Here is an 11,198-nt window from a genome sequence, read left to right as displayed (position 1 = left end):
AACTTCACTAGGGTAGGGGGCAGCAATTGGAATTTTGAATGAAAAGCGTGGCCAAATTAATCTGCCTGCTAATCAGGCCCAGAAGCTAGGATATGCAACAACATTACTCAGAAATAGCATTTTAAATATTCACTTACCTTTGATGATCTTCATCAGAATGCACTCCCAGGAATCCCCGTTCCACCATAAATGTTTGATTTGTTCGATAATGTCCATCAGTTATGTCCAAATATCTTCTTTTGTTAGGTCGTTTGGTAAACAAACCCAAAAGCGCGTTCAGGTCGTGCCGAACGTCGGACGAAAAGTTTAAAAAGTTCTGTTACAGCCCGTAGAAACATGCCAACCTAAGTATGGAATAAATCTTTAGGATGGTTTTATTATAAACCTTCATGAATGGTCCCTCCGGACAATTCCTTTGTCTGTACAAATGAACTGGAACGTAGCTACCTTTCACATGAGCGTGCCAGACCGAGGCTGTGGCACTCTGCCAGACCACTCACTCAAAGAGCCATTATGAGCCCCACCTTTAGAGTGGAATCCTCAAAACAGGTTTCTAAATACTGTTGACATCTAGTGAAAGCCTTGGGAAGTGAAACATAACTAATATCACCCTGTATCTTCAATGTGTGCTTAGTTGAAAAACTACAAACTTCAGATTTCTCACTTCCTGTTTGGATTTTTCTCAGGTTTTCTTCTGCCATATGAGTTCTGTTATACTCACAGACATCATTTTTTAGAATCTTCAGAGTGATTTCTATCCAATACTAATAATAGTATGCATATATTAGCATCTGGGACAGAGTAGGAGGCAGTTCACTCTGGGCACGCTATTCATCCAAAAGTGAAAATGCTGCCCCGTATCCCAAAAAGGTTAACAAGACATTTATCTATAATCCTATGCATAAAACTTGTATTTTTCATCAATTTTCAAGTCCTGTGAGTGCCATCTGATGAAAATCATCAAAGGTTAGTGATTAATTTAATTGTTATTTCTGACTTTTGTTAGCCCTCTCCTTAGTTGGAAAATGGCTGTATGGTTTTCTGTGACTAGGCGCTGACCTAAGATAATCGCGTGGTGTGCGTTCACCGTAAAGCCTTTTTGAAATCGGACACTGTGGTTGGATTTACAAGAAGTTTATCTTTAAAAGGGTGTATAATACTTGTATGTTTGAGGAATTTTTATTATTGGATGTCTGTTGTTTTGAATTTGGCGCCCTGCAATTTCACTGGCTGTTGTCGATGTGGGACGCTACCATCCCACTGCTGCCAGAGAGGTTAATCCCAGAAAATGGACCTTAACTCAAAAAGCGCTGAGGCCTCGACGCCATCTTGTGTCTGGGCTAACAGCCCATTTGGCCAAACCCGTGCCAACTGAGTTTTGTCTTCGAAGTCTTTTCCGTTTAGGAGAAATGGCCATGTCATTTTGATTAAGTTTTGTACATTTGCAATAAGCAGCCAGTCGCCCGCCATCTGGTGTAATTTTCAGGAACAGCTGAAAAATGACCAAAATGTGAACTTTTTGTAAAACGGAAACTAAATGTCAGAGAAACTTCATTTGATGACTTCCCGGAAGATCTGGCCCGGAGGCACGGCCTAAGGCCGTTGGTGTATTTTAAAAACATTCAGGGACATCTAGTAAGGGACAGTACATTTGCAATATGGAGATCATCATCATTCATACAGCAAATGCCATTTGCGTCTCTTATGTAGGAAATTTAAGAGAGGCAGCAAGCCAAGAGGACTAAACTGTAGGAGAAGTACTGTGTAGAGCCAAGAGGACGAGGCTGTGGGGGAAATACTGTGTTGTGCCTGCTTGTCAAGGGGACTAGATTGTAGTGGAACTATAAGAGAGGTAGAGTGACAATAGGACAAGACTCTAGAGGAAATACTGTGTAGAGGCAGCGTGCCAAGAGAACTAGACTTTATAGGGAATGGAAGGTAGCCAGCTTGCCAAGAGGGCTAGACTGTAGAGGAAATATAAGAGTTTAGTCCATTTGGCAGTGTGCAAAATGAACTAAACTGTAGGGGAAATACTGTGTACTGCCAGCGTGCCAAGAAGACTAGAGAGTGGGAAAAATACTGCGTAGAGCCAGTGTGCCAAGAGGACTGGACAGTAAGGGAATAAATATATATTTGACCTTTATTTAACTAGGCAAGTCAGTTAAGAACAAATTCATATTTTCAATGGCGGCCTAGGAAAAGTGGTTTAACTACCAAGTTCAGAATGACAGATTATTACCTTGTCAGCACGGTTATTCGATCTTGCAACCTTTCGGTTAATAGTCCAACGCTCTAACCACTAGGACAACTAAGAGAGGCTCATGGTTATTGTGTGTCTAATGTATGTTTATGTCTATAGAAACCATTACAGTCAATGTAGTTCTAATGCTGGTGCATATTCTCTCTATAGCTGAAAGAAGCAGCCTCTAGCCCCTCCCTCCCTAGCATGGCATTACCCACAGTGTGGCAGGCCCCCAGAGGAATCCCCACAGAGGTACGGTGGGTATTTAATCCAGAGAAGAGAGGTATTCTGACCTATGTGGGTCTGTGTGACGCTGATTACTCCATACCTTCTACACATCAGGGGAATGAGGCTCTCTCCGGCTCCTGCTCTGGATCCAAGTCTTGCTGGTAGTCTGGTTCTACTACATCTAGCTGTGGTGGCTGGTGGGCTTGCCTTGCTCTCGTCTGCCTCTGTCTCTGTCTCTGCCTCTGGGCTGGAGTCTGTCAGATGCAGGCTCCAAGCCACCCCTCGTCCTCCGGCGTTCTCCCAGGACGGGGACTTTGTCATCGGGGGTGTTTTCTCCATCCACAACTACATGCACACTGTGGATCACAGATACACCAGACTGCCTGAGCCCCTGCAGTGCACAGGGAGGTCAGTGAGCGCAAGAGGGAACAGGGGACAGGACTGTGGCTGTGTGGGGAGACAGATAAATTGTGTTTTAAAGGCACTGAGACAGTGTTTAAAGACAGATAAACAGTGTGTTAAAGACAGAGAAACAGTGTGTTTAAAGACAGGTAAACAGCATTTTGAAGACAGAGAAACAGTGTTTTTAAGACAGATAAAATTGTGTTTGTATCTGAGAGAGTAGGTAAAACCTACTGTTACGAAAGGTCACATTTTCAAAATGAAGGCTATACTACAATTTCCTCAATTACCGATATCAAAAGTGCAGGCATTTGTGTGGAAATATGGCTAGATATTAAGATGTTTGCCCTCGTATAACCATATATTCTATAGGCGAGTTTATCACTTTGTCAAGAGGTGCTCACTCACCTACCTTCTATTTACAGTTTGGATTCCCGTGAGTTGCGCTTCTCGCGCGCCATGGTCTTCGCAGTTGAGGAGATAAACAACAGTTCGGAACTTCTACCAGGTGTCAAACTTGGTTATCAAGTGCACGACTCCTGCTCCTCGGTCCCTATGGCCGTGAAAGTGGCCTTCCAGCTGGCTAACGGCCTGGATCCCATGTTTGATACCGGAGAACAGTGCTCAGGGTCGGCTACAGTGACAGCTATCGTGGGCGAGTCTGGCTCCACGCCAACCATCAGCATGTTGCGCATCATCGGCCCTTTCGGCATTCCTCAGGTAAACTAATGTGGAAAGAAATCATTCAGCTTCTTTTAAGTTACTGTATTCCTACTGTACATACTCCTCTCTTTAAGGAATGAGTTCTACTTTTAAGTTACTGTATTCCTACTGTACATACTCCTCTCTTTAAGGAATGAGTTAAACTTTTAAGTTACTGTATTCCTACTGTACATACTCCTCTCTTTAAGGAATGAGTTCTACTTTTAAGTTACTGTATTCCTACTGTACATACTCCTCTCTTTAAGGAATGAGTTAAACTTTTAAGTTACTGTATTCCTACTGTACATACTCCTCTCTTTAAGGAATGAGTTCTACTTTTAAGTTACTGTATTCCTACTGTACATACTCCTCTCTTTAAGGAATGAGTTAAACTTTTAAGTTACTGTATTCCTACTGTACATACTCCTCTCTTTAAGGAATGAGTTAAACTTTTAAGTTACTGTATTCCAACTGTATTCTCCTCTCTTTCAGGAATATACATTTCCGTGTGAAATTATGTAGAGAAATGCATTTGAACATAGACTGAGGACAATGAGTCTGGAGAACATCTTGCGGCATTAGAACATGATCTGAGGACTATCTTTCATAGGCTCGGTTGTTATGGGAGACCAGGGATTAGTGTCACACCTTTTACTCATGTTTTTCACAGCACCAGTATGTCTTATAATACTATTATCAATATGAATAGAACGACAAAGATAGAAACGGGTAGAAATATGTATCCTTTTCAATCTGGCCCAATGTAAAACAATACATTAATATTATGAATGTCTCCCTAACATCATACCACACAGCTAAACAAAAAAATTAGGAAGTAACCAATATCTGAGACTCGTTTGGCCGACATGATGATCTTTCTCATGTTTTCGAATGTCTGTTTTTAACTAGGTCAGCCACTTTTCCACCTGTGCGTGTCTGAGTGATAAGAAACAGTATCCAACCTTCTTCAGAACCATCCCCAGTGATCAGTTCCAGGCTGCCGCTCTGGCCCACCTCATCAGGCACTTTGGCTGGACCTGGATTGGGGCGGTCCGTTCCGACTCTGACTACGGTAATAACGGGATGGCGGCTTTCCTAAAGGCAGCACAAGTGGAAGGAATCTGTGTGGAGTATTCTGAAGCCTTCTACCGTACCAACTCACTCAGTAGAGTGCAACGGGTGGCCGACGTGATCCGCAGGTGATCCGTGATTACTGGTGAACTTTTCATTCACACAAAAGCAAGACCATATTTATAAAAAATACAATTGTTTTTAATTTCTCTCTTCTCCCAAAGCTGATCTGTGAGACCAACATGATTTGCATATCTTAAGCATGTCAAAGGTGTTGATTAATACTAATGGTCATGTTCACTTCACTGAGACATTCCAGTAAATGACAAACATGACCAGCATATTAAGCATATGATATAATCATGTTTCCCAGCTCCACAGCCCAGGTGGTGGTTGCATTTGCAGCCATTGGGGACATGAGGATCCTGCTGAGGGAGATGGAACGCCTGCCCTCTCCACCCCGCCAGTGGATCGGGAGTGAGACCTGGGTCACTGATCCAGATATGCTGCGTTTCGGACTGTGTGCCGGGGCCATCGGATTTGGCATCCAACGCTCTGTCATCCCCGGCCTCAGGGACTTCCTCCTGGACCTCTCCCCACAGAAGGTGTCCAACTCTCCCCTGCTCACTGAGTTCTGGGAGGGAGCCTTTGGCTGTAGGCTGAGGATAGGTATCTATCTATCTATCTATCTATCTATCTATCTATATGTCCATTTACACATTTATCAATCTATTTGTATATCTATCGTTCTGTCTCTCTCTCTCTCTCTCTCTCTCTCTCTCTCTCTGTCTGTCTGTCTGTCTGTCTGTCTGTCTGTCTGTCTGTCTGTCTGTCTGTCTGTCTGTCTGTCTGTCTGTCTGTCTGTCTGTCTGTCTGTCTGTCTGTCTGTCTGTCTGTCTGTCTGTCTGTCTGTCTGTCTGTCTGTCTGTCTGTCTGTCTGTCTGTCTGCCTGCCTGCCTGCCTGCCTGCCTGCCTGCCTGCCTGCCTGCCTGCCTGCCTGCCTGCCTGCCTGCCTGCCTGCCTGCCTGCCTGCCTGCCTGCCTGTCTGTCTGTCTGTCTGTCTGTCTGTCTGTCTGTCTGTCTGTCTGTCTGTCTGTCTGTCTCTCTCTCTCTCTCTCTCTCTCTCTCTCTCTCTCTCTCTCTCTCTCTCTCTCTCTCTCTCTCTCTCTCTCTCTCTCTATCTGTAGGGACCTCTACAGGTTTTGGGGTTGAAGAGAAGGTGTGTGATGGCAGTGAGGATATACAGCAGCTACAGACACCCTACACAGATACATCCCAGCTGCGTGTCACTAACATGGTGTATAAAGCTGTTTATGCCATAGCACACGCCATCCACAGCATTGTTTGTGAAGAGAGAGAAAACTCCACTGTGAACTGTGACCAAAACATTAATGTGAAGCCAACACAGGTGAATGACAAGACGATAGTATAATGTTCTGATTGATATGGTTATATAGACTACGTGTATGAAGGACATTACAGCTGGTTATGAAGTAACACTTCTGATAAACATATGAGTTAAATGAATGTTCTGTTTCACTCTCTCCCTCACTCCATCTCTTTCTTCCCCTCTATCCATCTATCTCTCCATCCCTCTTCCCCTCACTCCATCTCTCTCTTCCCCTCACTCCATCTCTCTCTTCCCCTCTATCCATCTATCTCTCCATCCCTCTTCCCCTCACTCCATCTCTCTCTTCCCCTCTATCCATCTATCTCTCCATCCCTCTTCCCCTCACTCCATCTCTCTCTTCCCCTCTATCCATTTATCTCTCCATCCCTCTTCTCCTCTCTCCTTCTCTCTCGTCCCCTCTCTCTCTCCCTTGCCCTTCCAAACCCCAGGTCCTGGAGAGATTGAGGAGGGTGAACTTCTCTCGTAACGGGTACCAGGTGTCTTTCGATGCCAACGGGGACCCAGTGGCCACCTATGAGCTGGTCAACTGGCAGATACGGGAGAGTGGGAATATGGAGTTTGTGACAGTGGGGCGCTATGATGCGTCCCTGCCTCCTGACCAGAGGTTTGACATCAACAGGGAAATCACCTGGGTAAAGAACAGTACCCAAGTACCTGTGTCAGTGTGCAGTGAGAGCTGTCCCCCAGGCACTCGTAAGGCTGTACAGAAAGGAAAGCCTGTATGCTGTTATGACTGTATCCAATGTGCAGAGGGAGAGATCAGTAATAACACAGGTAGGACTATAGGAACAGTTGGCAAAAATGTGTTTTCATTTCTATCACTGTAAAGTGAGTGGTTTATTCCTATTACCAGCACTACAAAGGTAGTATCTGTCAATCATGTTCATGTTCTTATTATCTCATGTAAGCTGCACATTAATTCAACATTCTTTATTGTAAACTTACAAAGTGCAGCATTGTGGGACATGTATTTGTAAATAAATCAAACCTGAATCTATTATTATTAACATTTGATGTCTGTTGTTTTGTCCTGGTCAGATTCTTCAGACTGTCTGATCTGTCCAGAAGAGTACTGGCCCAACGCTGAGAGAGACCTCTGTATCCTTAAGCCTGTGGAGTTCCTGTCCTTCCACGAGGTTCTCGGAATCATCCTGACCGCCTGCTCTGTGGGCGGGGCTTGTCTGGCCATTGCCACGGCAACCGTCTTCTACCGCCACCGAACTTCGGCCATCGTCAGGGCCAACAACTCTGAGCTGAGCTTCCTGCTGCTCTTCTCCTTGACTCTGTGTTTTCTGTGTTCTCTTACTTTCATTGGCCGGCCCTCTGAATGGTCCTGTATGCTGCGTCACACAGCGTTTGGGATCACCTTCGTCCTCTGCATCTCTTGTGTTCTGGGGAAAACAATAGTGGTGTTGATGGCCTTCAGGGCTACACTTCCAGGCAGTAATGTCATGAAATGGTTTGGTCCTCCACAGCAGAGATTGACTGTAGTGTCCTTCACGTTTGTCCAGGCTATGATATGCACTCTGTGGTTGGTCCTGTCCCCTCCCTTCCCCATTAAAAACATCACTACCTACAAGGAAAAGATAATTCTAGAGTGTGATGTGGGTTCAGCTATTGGTTTCTGGGCTGTGTTGGGTTATATAGGACTCCTGTCTCTCTTGTGCTTTGTGCTGGCTTTTCTGGCTCGGAAGCTGCCGGATAACTTCAATGAGGCCAAATTCATCACCTTCAGCATGCTCATATTCTGTGCAGTCTGGATCACCTTTATCCCAGCTTATGTCAGCTCTCCTGGGAAGTTGACTGTAGCTGTGGAGATCTTTGCCATCATCACCTCTAGCTTTGGGTTGTTCTTTCTATTATTTGTTCCTAAATGCTTTATTATTCTGTTCAGGCCGGAGAAGAACACCAAGAAACACCTCATGGAGAAGACATCCAATGATAAACGTTATTAAGAAATGATTGAGGGGAACAAACATTGTAACAATCAGTTATATGGTTTATCATACAGTTAGGTAGGACGACTCTGACAGAGATTAACAACAATTTAGCAGATAATCATTGGTAACATTGTAACTAGAAACATGTAACAGGTTCACTTTAGATATTCCAATGTTATGAGAGATTGTTCAAATCTAGAGTGTTAAAATCTGATTTGACCTGCTACATGATGTGATTAGCAGTAGCCTACAGAGTGGAACCACTTCCATGTTGTTGGAGAAAAGCTTTATTTCTATATGAATTGATATAACATTGAAGTGCATGTGTTCAATTTATATTGTAGTTCATCATAGTGTATATTATAATAGTATAATATAATAAACATTTTCAGATATATTGGTGTCTTGTCAATGATTGGTCAGTCAATCCACATTTGTTCGATACCTTGTTTTTTATTTTCTTTACATTTTGTGGTCCTTCTGTAGCTCAGTTGGTAGAGCATGGCGCTTGTAACGCCAGGGTAGTGGGTTCGATTCCCGGGACCACCCATACGTAGAATGTATGCACACATGACTGTAAGTTGCTTTGGATAAAAGCGTCTGCTAAATGGCATATTATTTATTAATTACAGATCACAAATACGCCAAACTTATTCACATTATTGCAAACACTTCACCCCAGGGTCCAGTGATGGGCAGTCTTCTCATGCTTACATCCCCTACTAAAGCAGTTCATTAAGACACACACTGTTCAAGAAGCCAAATAGTTTCTAGTGCCATGTAGAGTACTTCATTGCATTTAAGACCAATTCTTATTTACAATTACAGACCCAGCCAAACCCTAACATTGACGACGCTGGGACAATTGTGCATCGCACTACGGGTCTCCCAATCACGGCCGGTTGTAATACAGCCCGTAATCAAACCAGGGTCTGTAGTGACACCTCTAGCACTGATATGTATTTCCATTGACTGCTGCACCACTCTGGATCACAAGGACTGTAGTGGGCAGCAACCATTATGAGTTGTGGTTATGAGTAACACTTAACACTAAGTTGTTCTTTACTTGCAGAACCAGTCAAAAGTTTGGACACACCTACTCATTCAAGGGTTTTCTTCATTTCTATTATTTTCTACACTGTAGAATAAGAATAATAACATCAAATCTATGAAACAACACATATGGATTCATGTAGTAATCAAAAAAGTGTTAAACAAATCCAAAAATAATTAATATTTTAGATTCTTCAAAGTAGCTTGCCTTGATGACAGCTTTGCACACTCTTGGCATTCGCTCACCTCGCTTCACCTGGAATGCTTTTCCTACAGTCTTGAAGTAGTTCCCAAATATGCTGAGCACTTGTTGGCTGCTTGAGCTGTGTTGGGTCATTGTCTTGTTGAAAAACGAATGATAGTTCTACTAAGCGCAAATCAGATGGGATGGTGTATTGCTGCAGATGCTGTGGTAGCCATGCTGGTTAAGTGTGCCTTGAATTTTTTTTTAATCACAGACAGTGTCACCAGCAAAGCACCCCCACACCATCACACCTCCTCCTCCATGCTTCATGGTGGTAACCATAGATGTGGAGATCATCCATTCACTTACTCTGCATCTCACAAAGACAGTTGGAACCAAAAATCTCAAATTTGGACTCATCAGACCAAAGGACATATTTCCACCGGTCTAATGTCAATTGCTCGTATTTCTTGGCCAAAGCAAGTCTCTTTTTATTATTGGTGTCCTTAAGTAGTTGTTCCTTTGCTGAAAATTAATTCCACAAATGAACTTTTAACAAGGCACAATTGTTAATTGAAATGCATTCCAGGTGACTACCTCATGAATCTGGTTGAGAGAATTCCAGTGTGTGCCACGTTGTCATCAAGAAAACGGGTGGCTACTTTGAAGAATCTCAAATGTAAAATATATTTCGATTTGTTTAACACGTTTTTGGTTACTACGGGATTCCATATGTGTTATTTCATAGTTTTGATGTCTTCGCTGTTATTCTACAATGTAGAATGAGAAAGTGTGTCCAAACATCTGACTGGTACTGGATGTAATAACTTTAAATCTCAACTTTGATCATTTCTGGTTTTCCTTTTGTTTCCCTGTCATCCCTTTCTTAGTGTTTTCTTAGTGTTCCTCTCTGGTCTCAGTAAGATGATGTAACATTTAGGGGCAAAGATGCATAGCAGCAGTCCAAAACTAGAGGCTAAGATGGCGAATATCTCCACAGCTACAGTGTACTTCCCAGGAGAGCTGACGTAGGCAGGGACGAAGGAGATCCATACAGCACAGAAGATCAGCATGCTGAAGGTGATGAGCTTGGCCTCGTTGAAGGTGTCAGGGAGTTTGCGTCCCAGGAAGGCTAAGAGGAGACAGAGAGAGGCCAGCAAGCCTATGTAGCCCAGCACCAAATAGAACCCTGGGGGCCAGGGCTCCTTACACTCCAGCACTACCATGCCAGTCAGACCCTGGTACGAAGAGTTCCTGAACGGGATGGAAGGAGCCATGGAGAGCCAGCCAGCACAGAGACACACCTGGGGGAAGGAGTGGAACAACAAGTATCATGTGGCTGACCAACATGACAAACATCAAAATATTATTTAGTAGGACTACTGTTTAATGAGTTCAACGTTTCTACCTGAGGTGCGGTGGAGCAGAGAATCAGTGTCCTCTGCTGGGAAGGTCCGAACAGTTTCATCAGAGCACTGGAGCCTGGTACAGTGGCCCTGAAGGCCAGCAGCACTACTATGGTCTTGACCAGGAGGCAGGAGAGGCAGAGCACGAAGCTAACCCCAAACGCTGCCTGGCGTAGCCCACACGACCATGCAGAGGGACGCCCAATGAACAGCAGCGAGCACAAGAAGCAAAGCTTGAGTGACAGAAGAAGCAGGAAGCTCAGCTCTGAGTTGTTGGCCTTGACAACGGGTGTGGCCCGGAAACGGTGGAAGATGGCTGTGACGGTGGTTGTCGAGACAACACCCAGCAGGGAGATTGACACCAGGATGATTCCCATGGTGTCATAGAAGGACAGGAAGTCTTCTATCCCAGCGACGCACTTCACCCTGTCTCTGTCTGACCAGTAGAACTCAGGACATCTAGTGCAGTCTACAGAACCTGCATGGGAGGACACAATGTGCACACACACATTGGTCTACATGAAAGTATATAGAAATAAGAGCACTACTTTCAAATCGT

At 44.1% G+C, this 11,198-nt stretch overlaps 2 protein-coding genes across 2 annotated transcripts in view; one reads left to right on the top strand and one right to left on the bottom strand.

Moving 5' to 3' along the window:
* Window positions 1-2,560: 2,560 nt before the first annotated feature.
* On the top strand, window positions 2,561-8,028 carry LOC124005142 (extracellular calcium-sensing receptor-like). The gene is made up of 7 exons (XM_046314122.1): window positions 2,561-2,878; window positions 3,298-3,592; window positions 4,484-4,773; window positions 5,019-5,314; window positions 5,833-6,053; window positions 6,485-6,830; window positions 7,095-8,028. The coding sequence occupies exons 1-7, from the start codon at window positions 2,589-2,591 to the stop codon at window positions 8,009-8,011; spliced, it is 2,655 nt and encodes an 884-aa protein (XP_046170078.1). The 5' UTR covers window positions 2,561-2,588; the 3' UTR covers window positions 8,012-8,028.
* Window positions 8,029-10,108: 2,080 nt separating this feature from the next.
* LOC124005145 (extracellular calcium-sensing receptor) overlaps window positions 10,109-11,198 on the bottom strand; it is a 3,609-nt gene continuing 2,519 nt past the window's right edge. Inside the window, exons 7-8 of the mRNA XM_046314125.1 lie at window positions 10,642-11,117; window positions 10,109-10,537 (exon numbers count right to left, since the gene is read on the bottom strand). Coding sequence (XP_046170081.1) covers window positions 10,109-10,537; window positions 10,642-11,117 — 905 coding nt within the window. The remainder of the gene's footprint in view (window positions 10,538-10,641; window positions 11,118-11,198) is intronic.

The sequence above is a fragment of the Oncorhynchus gorbuscha genome, linkage group LG19 (genome assembly GCF_021184085.1).
Source record: "Oncorhynchus gorbuscha isolate QuinsamMale2020 ecotype Even-year linkage group LG19, OgorEven_v1.0, whole genome shotgun sequence".
Lineage (NCBI taxonomy): Eukaryota > Metazoa > Chordata > Actinopteri > Salmoniformes > Salmonidae > Oncorhynchus > Oncorhynchus gorbuscha.
The sequence above is the reverse complement of the archived record's forward strand: the minus strand, read 5'-3'. Positions and strand labels throughout refer to the sequence as shown.

Bases quoted from the DNA above. Each gene is read 5' to 3' on its own strand.
- LOC124005142 (XM_046314122.1), top strand. From the start codon at position 2,589: ATGAGGCTCTCTCCGGCTCCTGCTCTGGATCCAAGTCTTGCTGGTAGT. The intron at 4,774-5,018 runs GTGATCCGTGAT...CATGTTTCCCAG, and splicing joins GTGGCCGACGTGATCCGCAG to CTCCACAGCCCAGGTGGTGG. The intron at 6,054-6,484 runs GTGAATGACAAG...TCCAAACCCCAG, and splicing joins TTAATGTGAAGCCAACACAG to GTCCTGGAGAGATTGAGGAG.